This window comes from Triplophysa rosa, linkage group LG25, assembly GCF_024868665.1.
Source record: "Triplophysa rosa linkage group LG25, Trosa_1v2, whole genome shotgun sequence".
Taxonomy (NCBI): domain Eukaryota; kingdom Metazoa; phylum Chordata; class Actinopteri; order Cypriniformes; family Nemacheilidae; genus Triplophysa; species Triplophysa rosa.
This window is the reverse complement of record NC_079914.1, coordinates 16,200,400-16,220,619: the sequence shown is the minus strand read 5'-3', so window position 1 is coordinate 16,220,619 and position 20,220 is coordinate 16,200,400. Positions and strand designations below refer to the sequence as shown.

The 20,220-nt window shown below is 41.1% G+C and overlaps 1 protein-coding gene across 6 annotated transcripts in view; it reads right to left on the bottom strand.

Annotated features, from left to right (window-relative positions):
- Positions 1-7,523: 7,523 nt before the first annotated feature.
- The window catches only part of LOC130548391 (uncharacterized), an 83,025-nt gene continuing 70,328 nt past the window's right edge, over positions 7,524-20,220 (bottom strand). For 2 of the 6 annotated variants that reach the window (XM_057325134.1, XM_057325132.1), the window contains 4 exons: positions 13,120-13,416; positions 11,632-11,940; positions 9,327-9,623; positions 8,596-9,055 (listed from right to left, as the gene is read on the bottom strand). In XM_057325134.1, coding sequence (XP_057181117.1) covers positions 8,952-9,055; positions 9,327-9,623; positions 11,632-11,940; positions 13,120-13,416 — 1,007 coding nt within the window. In that variant the 3' untranslated portion in view covers positions 8,596-8,951. Of the gene's footprint in view, positions 8,522-8,595; positions 9,056-9,326; positions 9,624-11,631; positions 11,941-13,119; positions 13,417-20,220 lie in introns of those variants that run through there. The other 4 variants (XM_057325133.1, XM_057325129.1, XM_057325131.1 and 1 more) reach the window with 4 other exon arrangements.

The window sequence follows — 20,220 nt, the reverse complement described above, 5'->3', positions numbered from 1 at the left end:
GGTGGGGAGAAGTCCCAGTCCCCGGTTGCGCTCGAGGGCGCGGAGTCCTGGGGGACTTAGGGGGAGTCCTGGAGGGAACAGTCTTTTGCCCTGGGAGTTTCCCAGGGACCGGCTTGGCTGCCGGACTGGGGACCGGCTGGAAGACCGGCTGGACAGGGCTAGACGCCGGCTGGAAGGCCGGTTGGACAGGGCTTGACGCCGGCTGGAAGGCCGGCTGGACAGGGCATGACGCCGGCTGGATCACCGGACTGGACGCCGGCTGGATCACCGGACTGGACGCCGGCTGGATCACCGGACTGGATGCCGGCTGCGCCTCTCCCTCCTTCTCCGCACCATCGGATCCATAGCCGACCTTGGCGAATCCGTGGGGACCGGAGGGAGTTCCGCAGCGGAGCAGTCAGCCGACGTCATCCCCGGATCCCCCCCTCCCCGCCCGCTACCGGCGCCGCCAGAGTGAACGGAGACCGTGGAGCTCAAGCCAGAGGGTACTGAGTCCCACCGGGTTGCGGCAGCCAGGTCGAGGCCCTCCGGCGTGATCAACCGCGAGGTGGAAGTCCCACGTGGAACCCCACCTCCGGGATCATCCCGGTTGGCCACGAACCTGACCATAGCCGCGAACCCTAGGGGACCCAGCAGCCTCTTCTCTGACGGGGTGAGGCGCTGAGTGAGGCAGCAGTTGAAGATCGTCTTCAGCTCTGCCTCGTTGAACTCAGTTGCCTCAGCCACCGCCGAGAATGCCCCGGCGAACTCCCGGTTCCCGTAGTTCCCCTGGCGGAAACCTAGCAGCAAGCGGGCTAGGGCGGACCATGAGGACGACGCCGTGCCGTCCATCTTGCTGCCCGCTGGGTTCTGATGTTGGTTCGTGGATTCTGTCTTTATATTTAGTTCAGTCCTCGTTACCCCATTGTGGGTCTTTGTTTTCTGTTTTGTTGTTTTATAAATAAATACCCTTTGTTAACCCCTTCACGTCTGCCTGCGCTTGGGTTCTTCTGCCACAGTCGTGACAGAATCCAACAGCCAGTAACGAACCCAGCAGGCATGAATGGTTCCCTGCGAGCCCGCCAGACTTGTTCGTTGTTTGGGCTTCGGCAGGGGGATCGCGGGATCAGAGTTTGTGGCTGCGGCGGGGGAGACTGAGTTTGGTGAGGCAGAGCTCAAGGTTATTTTTAACTGCTGCCTCACCGAGCCTCTCAAGCGGGCCGAGGTGGAGATGTTGAGCTCCCCGTGGTTGGGTGACATGATCAGGTACGTGGTCAACCGGGATGATCCCTGACCTTTAGTGCCAGACTGGGTATCCGCTCCCTTGGCTACCGTCCCGGAGGATCGCGTCCTGGCCACCCTTACCCTGGGGAGCTCGGCACCTCCATCCGCCTCACCCCCCGCAGTAACTCCACCACCAGCTAGCCTCCGTGGTAGGCGTGGACGGAGGGAGTCGTGGGACTCCCCGTCCGACTCCTCCAACACGGAGCTAGTCGTGTCCCCCACCGCTTCCCTGCAGCTGGCCACACGTTCTGTGGGCCGGTCGAAGAAGAAGAAGCCGAGGAGGGGGGCACCACCCAGGCCGGTGGTCCAGCCGGCGTCCAGTCCGGTGCAGCCGGCGTCCAGTCCGGTGGTGCAGCCGGCATCCAGTCCGGTGGTGCTGCAGATGTCCTGTCCAGTGTCCAGTCCGGTGCAGCCGGCGTGCAGTCCGGTGCAGCCGGCGTCCAGTCTTGTGTCCAGTCTTGTGTCCAGTCCTGTGTCCAGTCTTGTGTCCAGTCTTGTGTCCAGTCCTGTGTCCAGTCTTGTGTCCAGTCTTTTGTCTAGTCATGTGTCCAGGCCGTTGATCCAGCCGGCATCCAGTCCGGTGATCCAGCCGGCATCCAGTCCGGTGATCCAGTCGGCGTCCAGTCCGGTGATCCAGCCGGCGTCCAGTCCGGTGATCCAGCCGGCGTCCAGTCCAGTGCAGCCGGCGTCCAGTCCGGTGCAGCCGGCATCCAGTCCGGTGCAGCCGGCATCCAGTCTGGTGCAGCCGGCGTCCAGCCCGGTGGTCCAGCCAGCGTCCAGTCCGATGTCCAGTCCGATGTCCAGTCCGATGTCCAGTCCGGTGTCCAGTCCGGCGCTCCAGCCGGTACAGTCAAGCAGTCAAGCCCTGTCCAGCCGGCCTTCCAGCCGGTCCCTAGTCCGGCAGCCAAGCCGGCCCCGGGGAGACCCCCAGGGTCAAGGACTGTCCTCCCCAGGACTCCTCCTAAGTCCCCCAGGACTCCGCGCCCTCGAGCGCAGCTGGGTACTGGGACTTCTCCCCACCCCCATGGACTGCCCCCTATGGGCCCTTGTTTGGCCCCATGGCATGTTTGTTATTTTTGATGTCCCACCCAAGTCCTGTTGTTGTCTTGTCATGTTTGCCCTTGATTTTGTTTTCTTTGTTTTGTTTTGCCTTGTCCTGTCTGTCTCCCAGTCTGTCTTGTCTCGTCCATCTACCCCTTGGTGAGCACCTGGAGGTGCTCATTAAAGGGGGGGCTTCTGTCATGGCTCTGCTTCATTTAGTCATGTTTTTCTTGGTCCTGTAGCAGAGTCATGGCAAAGCCTTTGGTTATGTGTGGAGAGAAACATATTATTGTCCTTTTGACAATAATATACGTTCTCTCCAGTGTTTCGTCATTGTCCCCTTTCCTCTCGTTTCCTTGTTATCTTTCCCTAAGTGTTTGATTACCCACACCTGCCCCATGTCGTTATCCCTCGTTTGTCTTACCTATATAATGCCCTCATGTTTCTTTGTCTTGTGCTGTTGGATTACGTTTGTTGTGCGTGTACTGTTTACCCGGTTTGTTATGTCGTGTTATGTGAGTACTTTGCCTTGCCCGTGTTTTTCCTTTTCTATGTTATTTGAGACGTTGTGTCGTTGTTTTCTAGTTTAGGTTTTGTTTTTACCCAGCTGTTTTTGCCCCCTCGTGGGAAGTACTTTTGTTTCTGTCTTTATATTTAGTTCAGTCCTCGTTACTCCATTGTGGGTGTTTGTTTTCTGTTTTGTTGTTTTATAAATAAATACCCTTTGTTAACCCCTTCACGTCTGCCTGCGCTTGGGTTCTTCTGCCACAGTCGTGACAGCAGACACTTTTATCCAAAGCGACTTACAAATGAGGGAAACAATGGAAGCAACTGGAACAACATAAGGACAAGTTGTTTTTTGGGGGATATTTATTTAAACCATCCATGTCTTTTTCATTCGTTAAATTTTCACCAAGGTATAAAACGGGGCTGAGTGATTTAACATAAGAATCAGAATTAGTGCCATTGCAAAATCTGCTGAATGGGCAGTCCTAATGGTTAGAGAGTTGGACAGGTAACCCATAGGTCGCAGCTGCCCACTGCTCTGGGTGTAAGTGTTCACTATTCACCATGGATATGTTAAATGCAGAGGACACATTTCAAGTATGGGGTACCATACATTGACAAATACTCACACTTTCACTTCACTTTAAATCTTTAGGTTTCTCTTCTTTCCCAGAACCTGTGAAGGAACGTTTCAATATCGTTTCTCTCGGTAAAGAAGGAAGTGGAAAAAGCCATACAGAAAATACTATTTAGGTCTTCTGCATGGTTTCAAAGCGAAGTGTTCCTCAGTATCCGTGACAGAAGAATGTGCCTCTGAAACGGCTACAGTCAAAGAGAGACCCGTCACGACACACCTGGCTTTAGAAGTTTAGAAGGAATTTGAAGGTTTCAAATGTGGAAAATAGAACTGAGTTGACTCTAGTTCTCACATTTATTTTTGTCCTCTGGTTTGTGGTCATGGTCAGTATAGCGTTCGGTTTCTTTTTTTCTTGTTTCACTCTGAATGACTTGTCAGATAAGGTCCGGCAAGTTCCATGTCTATTTATTAAACCTTTAAAAACAATCTCTGTCATGATGTGTACTGTTTCAAATTTAATTAGTTGACAGTTTTAGGGTTGATCAAGCCACGTCACTCAGAGCCTAGGTTAAGTTTATGGGATCATATGTGCAGGAACACATGCGCATGACAAATAAAGACTTGCTTACTACTGTACTGTAGATATACATTGACATTTTTCATTATAATCCTGAAAGAACTGATGAATTATTGTGCTGTCCATTCTTTCATAAACATGCGACTGTCCACTTTTCTCTTTATTCACTCATTCACGTCAAGGCAGCAGTGAACTGAATATACATCTGCATACTGGCGCCATCTATTGGAATCATCAAATTCGTTTTTTTTTTTTTTTTACCAAAATCTAAACTCAAATACAGCGATATAAAAGCTGCCACGTGAAAGTGCCTGGCGGTCTTTCGTGTTAAATAAACTAGATGCGATTTTAGCCATAAAGGCATCATCTGCTCGAGAGAGAGGATGAGTTTTTACCCAAACTACATCTCCCTCCTCAAAATTCTGAGCTCTTCTTCTAGAGTCATAGTACCTTTTCTGCTTAGAATGAGCCTTTTCTACATTTTCCCTTACTGCCTCATACAGACTTGTTTGGCGTTCAAGAATGCTATAGGATAGTTGGTCAGGATCTAGTGGAATCTGTAAAGCCTTTCAGTTGCCGACCTATTTCTGCAGGAGAACAACCTGTGCTTTCGTGCCAAGCAGTGTTTAGAGCAAATCTGAATTCATAAATCCACTGATCCCAGGTAAGGTGGTTCAACATACGTGGCAATCATTGTCTTTAGGTTTCGATTGTATCTGATAATATCCATCAGTCCAAAAGTCCTTTCTACAAAAGAAAGTAAAATAGCCAACATTAGTCACTATAATTTCAAATACAACACATACCGAACAATAGCAGTCAAAACATACTCACGTTTGAGCGTAAACTTCTAACAGTTCTTAAACAGGACTTTATAAACAGGTAGCCATGGGCTTATATCCAGTAATCATTTAACACTAGCGCCCTCAAGTGGCTGCTTGTGATAACATGTTGACCTAGATACCTCATTTTCAATATGTCACAGTGACAATAAACAATAAAAAAACAGGTAATCTTTAAACTTGTTACAATGTGTTCAGATCAGAAAATGTATTTAACAAATATTAGAAATGCAGTTGAAACAGACCCTGACCTGAAAACATCAGCTCATATGTAATAAAGACATTTACCTGTATATTGTGTATTATATTAATATACAGTATAATTGTGTATGTATTGTGTCTTATCAGAATTTCTATATGTATAAAATAAATCATGCCGTGTCTCAAAATATAAATAAATTTAAACAGCTAGTGTGTGTTGGTGGACATGTCCATTATGATTTCTAAATAGTGTGGTGAAGCAGTATTGTCTCTCACAGAATCACCTTCAGCACCATGGAGAGCACCACCAGGAAAGGCCACAAGGGAGGCTGTTCAGGACCAGGGACAGCTCCGGCAAAGACAGGTGGAATCACTCTTCCCTCTGACGACGAGTAGGTGTGGACTGTCAGGCAATCAGCCAGAGCATAAAAGAGAACAAAGAAAACACAGAAGTGTATGTGGCTGGGGACTGAGTAAGCAAGAGTGGACGGGCCGTACACGGAATGAATTGACCAATCTGCAGGCCAAGAATAAGGAGAAACCAGCGAGACAAGGAGTGGTGAGTAGCCTGTACTCCCCAACTAATTCCTCTCTTCTGCTTCCCTTCCAGACCTAATGTGAGGATACAAGAATCCCCAAGAGGAAGAACACACCTAAGTTACAGTTTTTTTCCCCTCCTCTCCTTATCTGAAATAAAGACTTTACGTTTCAGTTTGACCAAACTACTGCCTCTTGCCTTGTATTTCTATGTCAGGATTTGACAATATGTAAATGAAACCAAACGAGTTTGGCAGATCAGTTGCAATACTGAATTCAGTGATATTCAATATAAAGCATGCCGAAACAAATAACACAAATATGCTGGAATTATAGCAATATTACTACTTGGGTCCCTTTCATAAAGAATATCTCCAATCTCTCTCCATTCATTCATTTAAAATACATTTGAATAAAACTGTCAGTCAAACGCAAAAATGTAAATTAATTGTAACTGGATTTGTTTTCACTAAGACTCATCTAGTCCGCAGACAAATCACTAGTCAGCAGTGTTTAAATATTTATGGGCTGGTTTCAGGACTAGGCCTTAGTTAAATTACGACATTTAAGTCATTTTTACAAACAGGCCTTATACTAAAAAACATTACGTGTCTGCATTTTGGAACAACACAATGGTAGTGATGTATTTTAAGGTATGTCACAGCGAGTTGTTTTTAGTTTAGACAGCTCTAACATTTATTTTAGTCTAGTACTAGCGTGTGCCACCCCTGTACATGATGTTTTATTAACAAGGTTTGGGAGGAGCATGTGATGATAATTAACTCGCTGGCTTTCGATAAACAATCACAGCAATCCTAACAACCTATAAGTAGTCAAGCCTTCTCAGCTCCATTCTCTCGGACGTTTGCAACATCCCTACTCCACCCCAACTCCACACCATGAGCCCATTTTTACCTCGGCACCGGGGAGTATGATCTGGGTGCAGGCACACACCAAGCCGGGGCCCTCTCCCCACTCAAGGGGCAGATGCTCCGAGTTCGAGGAGGATTACCGAGCTCGGAGCCCTCGCCCTGGGACAGCACGCCAAACACGCATACTATCCATCCCAGTTCCTTAGCTGCAAGGCTAACTCGTGAAAGTATACTTTTTGAAAAGCCAACCTGTTCAGGCTGTCCATTCATTTAAAATGCATATTTGTCTTTTGCCGAATAAAGAGTTAACACAAGTTTTGAACCAAATTCACTAAAGAAACAAACTATCTAAGTGACCTTCTTCTGGGGACTTGTTTTCTATAGCGCCCCCTAGTGACTTAACATATATTTAAGATATTTAAACTAATGAGATGCAGAAACACAACATATTGTCAGACTGGTTTTATTTTCTTGCAGCATGAGCATGACTGAATAATATACAGATATTATATATTACTTCATTTTTATTTCTAATTCTACATATTTAAATGTTTAATTTATTTTATTTATGTATATACTGAATGTATTTAGATGCTTCAGAGCTCCTGAAACCACAAAAACTTCTGAGATTGAATTGTCATTGTGTTGGGATGAAGGAATGATGTCACACCATGAGGATGAGAAAGTTGGGGGACATTTCATTCTTGGGTGAACTACTACTTTAAAGGTAAAATGGATGTTAAAGATACTGTATATGGTTGAGAATAGGTTTATAGTTAATCTACTTTTATTCATTTAACAGACACTTTTATCCAAAATGTTTGAACATTGAATAGAAGAATGTCGAGAGAGTTTACAGTATATGTATGGTTTTTATTCCTGGGTTTATTCATCAGTGAATTATCTTTAAAACATATAAAGAACATTCAAAAGGACATGTTGTTCATGTCATTAATAAAATCTGCAGTTATCGTAAAGCTGCATTCTCCATCAACCTGATAAATGTCAGAATGATTCATCTGTGATGTCTGTTTGAAAACAGTTTTATTCGTCTCTCTCGTAAGATTTATGAGCCAACACAAAAAACCACAAACTTTAATTGACGTTTTTTTTTCATTTATTAATATTGACATATTCAGTCAAACATGTTAAAGCAGATAAAACACAACATTTGCATGCCTTTACTGTTAAAACAGCCGATAAATAATCTGTTTATCCATTAAAGGACAGAAATGATCAGCCACAAACACTTTTAATACTGTTTTCATTTAGATGATATCTCAATTACAAAGCCAGCGCTTATTTTCTACGTTTTTTCTAATAAGAGCAATAAGGCAAGCGTTATTCATTTAAGTGCTTTATGAAGTTTGGTTATATCTGTGCTGAGAGTCTGAGTTCACACAATTTTATATTCAGATCTGATCAGAGAACAGATTTTCTTAAGCAGGCACATAATGTAGCAATTGATACTGTAAATGAAACACAAAAATAAACTTTAACAATAAAAACAGAACAGACATCACAATCTTACACTGATGTTCAAGATGTTTCTCTCGTGTATTTTCTAGAATCTTCTTCACATGATAAACACAGATTGTCATCATCATGAACTTGTTTTTGGTGTTAGTTGTTATATAAAAGTGTATAAAAGCAGATTAGAGACGGGTTAAAGAAAGACTGAAGATGTTCTTCATGTTTATCTGATATTTCATCATCATCAGATATTAAATCAATACTGTCTATAATCACACAATATCAAACACATGAGAGTCAAACTGATAATATGATATTATATGAAATATGAAATATAAACAGATTCTGATCATTGATCTGCCTGAACAGCAAATAAATGAAAGTTTATGTTATTTATGCAAAAACGTGTAACTTTTGCTGTAAAAAGCTTTTATCACTCGAGCTCAACATCACACATGAGTTGATCTTTTAAAGAGGACGGATCATGAAGTAGTGAAACAGTTGTGTTACTGTAGATGTTGATGATGTGACAGATGTGATGTTGAGCATCTATCAGCTGATCAAACATCTGCTTCATTCAGTCAAGGCATCTCAACAGTTGTTGATTCTTTTCCTTTAGTTTCTGCTGAATCTGTCAGAAAAGGGAATTGTCAACAATTTACCATAGAAATAACATTTAGAAATTTCGTTTACAATATTATTTAAATGACGTATCAGCAATAGAGTTATACATTGGTTAATTTTCAACATGAATGTAAATTATATCTCTACAATCCTTTAATAATTGTTCTTTCACTTCACTGAAGTGCACAAATCAACATTCATTCATGTGAAAGATGTGAGCAGATTAAACAGACTCAGACTGCTAAATATAAATGTTTGAAAGTATACAAAAATAAATATAACATATGTTACAAATTACATGACACGTTAGCTTTCACGTGATAAAACTATCCCTTTAAATAACTCAATTATAAATGATAAAAAACCCTCAGGGCAGTTTAAGTCTAATGAAACTATAGGACAGTTTTTATTGTTACAGAACCTTCAGGACTGAAGTCTCACTGCAAGCGCTTTAAAACACAGTTCTTCATTATGAAATTATATCTCAATTGTGATTTGTTACCTGATTTCTTTTTGTTCTGTTCTTTTCCAACAGCATTGTCTGTTTAAACAAACATTCAGTTCATTAAAAAAATGGAATCTTTATTAATCCTGCTGCATTACCACTTACTCTGTTCAAATAAACAAACAATAAAAGTGTAATAATGAGCTTTTATTAAATTAATCAACAAAATAAGAGTGTGTCAGCTTTCACAAAAATTCAGAGATATTTAAAAAGATCATGATTTCTTTTTAGATCCTCAATAGTTTATAGAGAATGTTGATATAAGATGAAGTGAATTATTATATATCAGATATCTTGAGTTACTCACCGTTGACATAAACATTGATCATTTTGTATGAGATCTTTCCATCACTGCTGATCTGCTGTAGTTTATAAACTCCATCATCTGTCTTTCTGATCTTTGTGATGGTGAGATCTCCAGTCTGATGATTCATCTTCAGTCTGTCTTTGAATCTCTCATCATCTGTATATTTGGTCTCTCTGTCGACTCCATTCTTTCCAGTGACCAGAATGATGTTATCTTCAGAGATCCACTTGATCTCACTTCCTCTCTGTATTTTACTGTCAGTGTGTAGAGTGACAGATTCTCCCTCATAAGCGATCACTGAAACAGAGTGACCTTTTACTTGAAGTAACACATACTGTATAGCTGCATTTTATTGCAGCTTTTCAAATCTTTACTGGTGTAAAATCTCACATTCAGTAGATGATGAGAAAAAAATGTGGACCAAAGATCAGGTGAGTGTACTGGTAAACAAATTCTAAACATGTGTTAAGATAAACTTATTTATTGATTTAATAATCTAATATACTGTTTAAACACATCTGCACATTTATAATTGATTAGATAAATAACTAATGAATCATATTTTGCATAATTTTAGCGACAGTTCAGTCAAAAATGATCATGTAGTCAATAATTATTGACTCTTTTGTATTATTGACCTCTCGATGACATCAGCAAGCTACCTGTAAAATGTAGTGAGCAAAGCTAACAGTTCCTCTACGTGAAATGAAGCTTCACTACACTAAAGCTACCACCCCTGGGAAATGTAGCAAGCTAATCTACAGCAATATGGCAAATGTAGTTTACTACATCGAAGTTATTTTTTTCAATTTAATTCTTATATACAGTAGAACTGACTTAATTCCTAATGCTATCTCAGTGATCAATGAAACTGTCAGTTTGTCACTACCCAGTCATGGGATACCATCTGGACTGAGAATTCAAAGGGTCTTCATTAATCACACCTCCTTTGTTATCGCAAGCCTTGGTTGAGAATGGTTGGACAAAGCAGGTGCCTTTGTGACCCCTGAGAACAGGGTGGAGAAAATGTACGATCTTTAAATGGTTCGTTTGGACGCTTGGATGAGAAAGTCATACCCCGAACCAAAGCTAACATCTAATTGGTCAAGAGCTGCCCAAGGGTGAACCAAAAGAGTTGGAGGGAGCGGTCTCAGTTCAGCAAAACTAAGTTATGGTTAAGATGGATTAAGACCAGACTTCATCATTCAAGCCATCTAACTACTCTCTCATTTTACCTTTCTTATACTTATTTTCTTTCCATCTAGAGTCATGTTTTAAGTTAAGTTTGCTGTAAAGCCACATGCACCTAGTCTTTGCCCGCATTCTCCACCAATATATGTAAGGGAAACAGGTTAACTGTCAAACAAAGAGACAATCAAAAACGCTTTTATGAAAATGCCATTACATTATAAATTATTCAACATTGGGTTAAAAATCTGTTTTAAAATGCATAACAGAATATGTGACAAGCATGATAAACCATCAATAAAAGAGTTTTTGACCTTTTCTATTGGGGGGGGGGGTGGTATAGGGAAAGCTCTGGCTTTGTGTGGATGTGGCCTCAGGCAGAACAAGGATCACTCACTTACAGTACACTTTCTTCCCAGATGCTCTCAGCACTTTAAACTCACTAAAGCACTAATGCACTAAATGCAAAACTCAATGTTAATATACTATCAGCAGTCATGTTTATTTAGTGATAAAATAAGATGTGTTCTTGCAAATTTGGCGGTAGATTTTTTTCTACACATAGGAAATGCTGAACCACACTGAAACTCGACCATTCAACTCTGAGCAGTTTGGAGTATTACTGCCCTAATGAATAATCACTACATGTTTTTTATTTGTGGATGAACTGTACCTTTTTAAAAAAACTAAGTGTATTTCATATTTTGGTTTGGTCATTATCTAGTAAAATATATAGATATATTTTTTATTTGGATTAAAATATATTTTTGAAAATTACAGTATCACAATTTTCCTCGATCTATGGGATTATTTCAGATTGATTTAAATTGAACATTAAAAATATTAACACATGTATGTTGCACATGCTACGAAAAACTGTCTGTGCTAAGCATAAATTTACCAGTGTAGCATGCGTGTGATAAAGTACGTTTTAGAAAGAGCCGCTTGATTGTGTGAGGTGTGTTTGTCGCAGTGCTTGTTTGTATGTGATGTTAATCAATGTAATCAAAAAATACGTACAGCCCAGCAGTGTTTGGTGTAAAATGCTTCTGGTCATTGCATCATCTCTCATCCTCATGTCATGTCAGATATAAACCACTAAAACAAATCCACTCACCAGAGATGTCAACCCTGTATTTCCTGTATTCTGTTCCTCTACTGCTGCTGATGATCTTTGCTCTATAAACTCCAGAGAGTTCAGTTGTGATGTTTGTGATGGTGAGATGTCCAGTCTGAGGGTTCATCTCCAGTCTGTTTCTGAATCTCTCATCAGTCGAGTCTTTTGAGGATTTATTCCCTCCAGTGATTTGAGCTATGGGAGTTTTTTCATCTCCAAATGTCCACTGAATCTCATCAATTTTCTGTATTCCAGTAACATCAGTGTATAGAGTGACAGAATGTCCCATCACTACTGATCTGAGGTTCTCTTCATTTATAACAGCAGCACATAGAAGAGAAAAACACAGAAGAACATCCATCAGATCAAATAAATGTGTTATGGACTGTTTGGATATATGAGCATGAACACAGTTTGTCTGTAAATAAGAACATGGTTACAAAGACAGAGGCTGTGCATGTGCTGTGTGAAAGAATTGAATGGACCGGTGCCGTGGCTTCACCTTACTTCAAATATAAATACTTTTATGTGGTTTTGACAAATATTAATCAATTATTATTCAACATTATCTTATTTTAAATTGATGATTTAAGCACGATTAACACCAACCTTTTCTGATAGAGAAAGTAGAGAATAATTCATGGTTTAAGTCTCTAATGAATGCTTAGGCTCTCTCTTCCTGCTAAGTCAGTGTGACTGTGAAAAGGGACTTCTTATCATGTTTAAAACATCTTTTATTAGCACACACTCTACCCTTGAGGAGTTTGTGTGCGTGTGATTGTATTGTTTCAGGAAAGTGAGAAAGAGTGAAAAATCACGAAACAGACATAACGTCATGTTTTAACTCATATTATAATACAGTGGTTCTCAACTCTGGCCCACGAGATCCATTTTCCTGCCGAGTTTAGCCCCAACTCTGATATAAAACACCTGAACAAGCTAATCAGCATCTTTAGGAATAGATGCGTTCAACTTAATGCGGCACTTGCGTAAATCTATCAGCGTATGACATTAAAGTCCCGCGATAGCGTCAAGTGCAGATTGCTCGGTACGCATTTGAATCGCTCTCGCTATAAAACAGAACTGACAAGAGAAAATATGTAAATGAGAACGTCTTTATTCGGCCATAAGCTGTATTAAAATACAGAATGTTCAGACAGTAAAATCAAAATGGGTCTGAAGTTGAGACTCAAAAACTATATGATGACGTCACTAATGTTAATTAGCATGTGGCTTCATCTAGCGCAACAATTCGACAAAATCCTAGTGAAATCACTGAACATCGTCAGAAACTCAAGAAATAAAACATCATAAGATCCTTATTATTTACAGGTCAAATCTACAGAAAGCATGAAGAGTCCTGCAGCTTAACATGAAGCAATTTCAGAAAATGTATGGAGAAGATAAAAGCAGAACACATGTAATATCAATACAGCACTTCATATACAAAACCATCATTATCATCACATTAACTTGAGCTTTACTTACCCCTGACATAAACTTTAATCTGATAGTATGATGTTCCTTTACTGTTGATGATCTTCAGTTTATAGTGTCCAGTGTGTTCTGTGTCAAGATCTCTGATGATGAGATCTCCAGTCTTATCATTCAGCTTCAGTCGGTCTTTGAATATCTCATCATCTGTAGTGAACTTGTTCTTTCTATTGATTTCAGCGATGAGAGTCTCTCCAAACCTCCACTGGATCACATCATCTGACTGTAGTTCAGTAACACCAGTGTTCAGAGTGACAGAATCATTCTCATATTTCAACACTGTATCAGTCACTGCAGCACACAGAAGAGAGAAACACAAACATTATAACACATGAACATTACATTAATAATCATTTCATGATCATGTCAACATAAATAATCATTATTAAACATTATGCCAGATGTATTTGTTAGTTAATATCAACATAATTGTTTATTAGTTTGTGCATTAATTAATGTTAACACTTACAGATGAAACTGATGATGAACGCACATTTACACATTTATATTTAATCATTTGGCAGACACTTTTATCCGAAGAGACGTACAAGTAGGAGAGCATATAACATTTTGTCAACACACTAAACAGTACCGTTAGTTTACAAGGCCATGTTTCTAGGAGGATTACAGCTGGAGTAAGCAAGGGAGAGTTTGAACAACAAAACATTGCTTTTTGAGACATAAAACACAGACAGTTATTGGTTAGTCAAGTAAATGCGTAAGAGGTATGTTTTCAGTTGCTTTTTGAAAGTTGTGAAGGCTTCTGCAGTTCGGGTGGAGGCTGGCAGTTCATTCCACCACAGAGGAACCAAATTAGTAAAGGTATCATGATTCTGCCTCATCATGTCATGTATTTCTTGGTCTTGTTGCAGAATCATGGCAGGATTCCCTGTTTTATGTGGAGAGAGGCATTTTTGTCCCAATTGACCTTCCACATGCTCTCTCCAGGTCTCGTCTTTGTCCCTGCCCTCTTGTATCCCTCGTTATTAATTATTAATTAGTTCATGCCCTGCACCTGTCCCATCTTGATTTCCTCCCCTTTAAATAGTCCTCATGTCTATTGTCCTGTGCTCGGTCATTGTATTCATGTATGTAGTTTGTGCTTCCGGTGTACTTGTACCTCTCTGGGTTACCCTACCCAAGCCAAGTTTAGTAAGTGTTTAGTTTAGTTAATGTCAGGTGTTGTTCTAGTTTAGTGTTAATTAGTCTACGTCCTGTTTTGCTTATTGTCCTGTTTTCTCGTTTATACCCCATTGTGGGTTTTTGTTTTGTTTCTTGATTAAATAAATCGTTATTTGTTTACCCCTGAAACTGTTGCCTGCAATTGGGTTCTTCACCCCATTTCATGACAAAAGGTTTCTGCAAGCAATCTGGTGCCTCGTTGTGATGGAACAACCAGGCGTTGCTCATTTTCAGACCGAAGATGACTGGAAGGGATGTAGACATGGAGCAGTGAATTAAGGTAAAGGGGCGAATTTGCTGTTACTGTTCTGAAGTCCAGTGTCAGTGAATTGATGCGGGCGGGAACTGACAGCCAGTGAAGTGAAATCAGGAGGGGTGTTACATGGGATCTTTTAGACTGATTGAAAACCAGACGTGCTGCTGCATTCTGGATCATTTGCAGGGAATTGACTGCATTAGTTGGAAGGCCGGCCAGTACAGAATTGCAGTAGTCCAGTCTTGATATGATCAGAGCTTGGACTAGTAGCTGAGAGGCATGCTCAGACAGGAACGGTCTGATTTTCATGATATTGTAGAGCACAAACCTGCATGTTTGAGTGGTTGCTGCGATGTGAGAGGTGAATTTCAGCTGGTCGTCGAACATCACCCCCATGTTCCTCGCAGACTTGGTGGGTGTTATAGTTGAGGATCCGAGCTGAATGGTGAAGTGGTGTTCAATTGATGGGTGGGCCGTTATAACAAGGAGTTTCGTCTTGGAGAGGTTGAGTGGGAGGTGATGCTCTTTCATCCAAGATGAGATGTCCAGAAGGCAGGCAGAGATAAGGGCTGAGATGGTGGGGTTATCTTTCTGAGATGATAGGTAAAGCTGCGTATCAGCTGCACAAAAATGGTAAGAGAACCCATGTGCTCTAATAATTGGACCAAGGTAGTTGGTATATAAAGAAAAGAAGAGAGGGGCAAGAACTGATCACTAGATCTGGACATCTCGCCACTCCAGGATACCTTAAAGTATCTGCTTGTGAGATAAGAGTCAGACCAGTTGAGTGCAGTTCCAGAGATGCTCAGTTTGGAGAGAGTGGACAGCAGGATGTGGTGGTTCACTGTGTCAAATGGAGCAGAGAGATCAAGCAGAATAAGGACAGATGACGAGGACTTAGCTCTTGCCTGCCACAGGCTTTGACGACAGACAGAGAGCAGTCTCCGTAGAATGTTCTTTCTTGAAGCTTGATTGTTGACTGTCCAGAAGGTTGTGCTGTGAGAGATAGGCAGAGAGTTGGTTAAAAACTACCCTTTCGAGGGCCTTGGAAAGAAGGGCAGGAGTGAGATTGGTCTGTAGTTGCTGACCACTGAGGGGTCGAGTGTTTGTTTCTTGATCAGGCTGCACTTAGAATGGGCATCTAAATGCAACTATGATTTTCTCTCCTGAATAAACATTTTTTATTTGAAAACCATATTGCCAACACCTATAAAACCACACTTTTTTATCTTAAGAATATATCTAAATTATGTCATATGCACTCACTATCAAATGCAGAAAGGTTCATTCACGTATTCATGACGTCAAGACTAGATTATTGTAATGCACTATTAGCCGGTAGCCCTGAAGGTTTATTACAAAACTCCAACTACTTCAAAACGCAGCAGCTAGATTAAAAAAATTATGAGCATATTAGCTCGGTTCTGTCAACATTAGACCGGTTACCTATGATGCAACGTGTTAACTTTAAAATCATACTGATGAGCAGTACTCGAGTTGTAAAAAAAATCAGGGGGGATGGTGGATTGGATTTAACGTTTAGGTACAGATCATTTGTGCTGATGACAGCGCATTTGGTGGGAGACCAAGGGTGTACCCTTTTGATTATTGTTTAAGCACAAAGATAATTATTATATTACTCTAAAACAACATGCATGCTATTGATATATTATGGATCAGATACTCCTGTCATTGATCTTGACCGAGGCACCTCAGAACTGGAGTTGGTCCCCAGGCTGGCATGGCTACCACTGCTCCATAGTTAGGGTAAATACAGAGGACACATTTTCCCACTGGGTGCAAGTGCAACTTCATACTCATGATACCTATAAATCTATTGGGAATTCATCTATTAAATGTTGAAACAAAACCTCACAAAACATTGTAAATGAACATGAATCCTCTCAAGTCAAGTCCATTTTAATTGAAGTGCAAGAACAAATGGATTAAACAAATGTACCATTTATAAAATCTGAAAATAATACATATAATACAAATACATAGCACCACCTGACATGTCTTAAACTTGAGGTGGCCAAACAAAAGACAAAAAAGGGGAAGCAAAATTAATAACTGATCAGTTCAATGCTGCAATGCTGCCTACCCCATTCTCCCCTAAAGTATCTCATAGAAGCTTCCAAAGAGTTTCATAATCATGTTTTTTAATGTAAATTAAAACAATGGCATTATGGTTTTGTTAGAATGAGCAGACAGTCAAGTAGCCTACTGTCAAGTTAGGTTTTTTTTATAAAATAAGAAGGCAGTCACCAAGCCCATATTCAATTAGAGAAAAGTTTACTATTCCAGTAACAGGGTTTCCCCCAGAAAATGTGTTAGTTTTGTTAGTCTTTAATTTCATGTAAGGAAAAGTAATGGCTAGTAATGGCTTTCCTTGTACTTGACATTTATATGTTGTAGAATGTTTGGCGAACGATGATAGATAGCGCAATGACATTCCACCAGATGCCGCTGATCGGACAGGACAGAGTAACACGGCAGGTAACGCTCATAAATAAAGATTGTTTTTTTCTACTTATGCTAGTTAAGGAGGCAGGCGTGTGTTGCTTAGGCGGCCGCTGTAAAGTGCTGTGGGAAACCCTGCAGTAAGATATTCCAGGTGAAACAGAAGCCAAATCTAACATTAACTTTGTGAATGTAAAGTCTAACCGGACGTTAGCTAGCTAGCTGGCGTTAGCTAACAAGAAAAAAAGCTCCAAACTAACTCACATCGTTAACTGTGTTGTTATCGCCTCTGTCCAGAGATTCCGCCTTTGGTGACATATCAAAAGTATTCCTGACTCTTGACTTACCGTCAGTGCTACTTCTTGCCCTCTTAAAGCCGAAGTCCATCAGGTCAAGCTGTCCATGTCGCTTGGCCATGATGCTGAAATCACCGGCACAAGCACCTGCGCTGCTATGTCGCTGACTGATGTGACGTCAATTTAAAACAAATCGTTGTGTCATTATGTGCACGTTCCCATCGTCCACAGTATTTTAGCCTATTCAATATTCGCAAAAATAATAGTGGTAAATTACCACTGGTAATATTTACACATTCATTGATAAAATAATAGGGGATGGGAAGGGGGATGGCCGTTTTAGAAGGGGGATGATTTTGATAATCTTTAATTCAATGGGGTATGCCATCCCCCTCAACTCGAGTACTGCCTATGAGGCCCCACACGGTTAAGCTCCACAGTACCTGAATGAGCTTCTACTACTGTACAGTCCTTTACGTTCACTACGCTCTTTAGGCTCTGGTCAGTTGGTAATACCTAGAATTTCAAAATCAAGTGCAGGTGGTAGATCCTTTTCCTATCTAGCACCCAAAATTTGGAAAAGTTTTCTGAATAGTGTGCAGGAGACTGACACACTCTGTCAGTTTAAATCTAGATTAAAGACGCATCTCTTCAACCTTGCATACACAACACTTCTATAATACAAATCCTCTAAGGGGTTATTAGGCTGCATTATTTAGATCAATCGGAACCAGGACACTTCCTATAACATCTGATGTACTTGTTGCATCAAAGGGTGTAGAACGGTATTCTGCTCTCAGTTTGTCTATTCTCATTGTTCCGAGGTCCGTAACTAGTTCAGATGGTGGAGCTGAAAAAGGGAGGTGGCGACCCAATATGTCTCCACTACACAACAAAATTGCAACTACAATTAGCTATTAGAATATACGGATAATATTAAACCTATCATCTATGTCAAGTTTTTAGAGATGCAGCAGTAATGCCAGAGGAGAACTGGCTTGGCGTGGGTTCTCCCTTGGGTTTTTCGGGGGAAGATAGAATGTACATGTCCATGGATGAGGTCACAGAGTTTGAGTTTACTGAGTTCAGATAGAGGAATACCCAAAGGGAGAAACCAGGAAGCTTTGTGATGGAAATTCCCAAAGCACAGAGAAAGGTATAAAAATATGGAGGAGGTAACATTCCTCAGGATCTTGAAGATCTGGCTGAACAAGATAAAGATGAGCTGAAGATAAGAAACTCAGCTTAGAACTAAACCTGCTACAGACTGTGCGATTTCAGCAATGTTATACGATCAGAGAGGTCACACTGTGCGACATGGATCTAATAACCTTGAGTACGACATGCATGTAGACGGTATGATGACGACAGCTCCGTGTGGGAAAACATCATCAGGGTGTGCAATTTGTGAACAACAACAAAAAAAGGAGGCAGCGCCAGAAGTGAGCACTATTATTTCCTTTTTAATAATTTTCACCTCAATGGCGTTTAAATTTTAGTGTCATGTAGTGTTGATCAACATGTCATTTCATGTTGCATTTTTATTGCCTACTCAGTAGGCGTAGGTCGTACAATCAAGCTAAATTTCAGACACTGCCAGAAATTTCAATCTCTCTCACGGTACGACGTAGGACCAGCGTTTATGAGCCACGACCACAGAAATCGCCATGATTGTCATGTTTCATCTGGGACAGCCCAAAATTGTACAACCTGAACAGGCCCGGTTCTCGCCAGCTACAGAAGGGTGGGCTGGGAGAAAACATTGGTGGGCAATGTGGGTATACAGTAGATAGATAGATAGATAGATAGATAGATAGATAGATAGATAGATAGATAGATAGATAGATAGATAGATAGATAGATAGATAGATAGATAGATGATAGATAGACACCCCAATGACAAGGGCAGTTACATACAATTGATGTAACTCTGGAAATGCTTCTTTGAAGCTTTGCAAGTGTTTGCACAAAGTTGAGAGGTCTGCTTCAACAGGAATCTTTTTAGCAACCATAGGTTTGGCAATAATAATTTCATTTGCCAGAATATCTGCAGTGCCAGCAAGACAATGGAGAGGGCTCAACGATTTGGCATTTAGAAATGCACTAGATGTTGGAACAAGACAAGAGACAGCTTTCATCAAGTCAATGTTTGTTTTTTTCATTTCAACAATGGCCCTGTCAAGAACAGAAAGCAAGGATCTCTTCAGAGACTGACTAGGAGTTATTGTAGAACTATCATTATCAGTATGGCCCATGTAGTAAACACAACACCGCCATCACGTTTTTTATTCAGGGTTCTTCTTCTCTTGGAAGGTTGTAAATCATCACAGGCCTGAAACTCATCTTTACAGATTGTCTTTAGGGACTCCAAGGCTGCACTGACAACCTCACCAGCCTTACACATGTCAACTGTCTGTGACTGGAGAATAGCATTAGCTGGTTTAAGGATACCAAAGTACCTGTACTAGAAATTTCCCTATTTCAAAAAAATTGTGCCTTTTGATTTGAACTAAAAGGCCTGCTGCTTCAGTGCTCAGATCAGTGGTGGCAAAATCATCATCTGCAATGTTTGAGAGGATGCTAAGAAGACTGTTTTCTCAACAATGCACCTCGTAACATCGTAATGGCTTGTCCATCTAATTTCCAATAATCGCTTAAGACAAGGAACATCATACTTCTCAGCCACATAGTGGTGATGGAAAAAGCTGTAAAGGGAACCAGCAAAGTCAAAAAACTTTTTCCCACATGGATCACACTGGATGGCATGCACAACTGCCAAATGTAGCTGGTGGTTATGAACGTAAGGTATATTCCGACCAAGCTTGTTTTGCAGCAAGGCTTGCACACCACCTCGTACCCCACTCATCACTGAGGCACCATCGTAGCATTGACTAATTA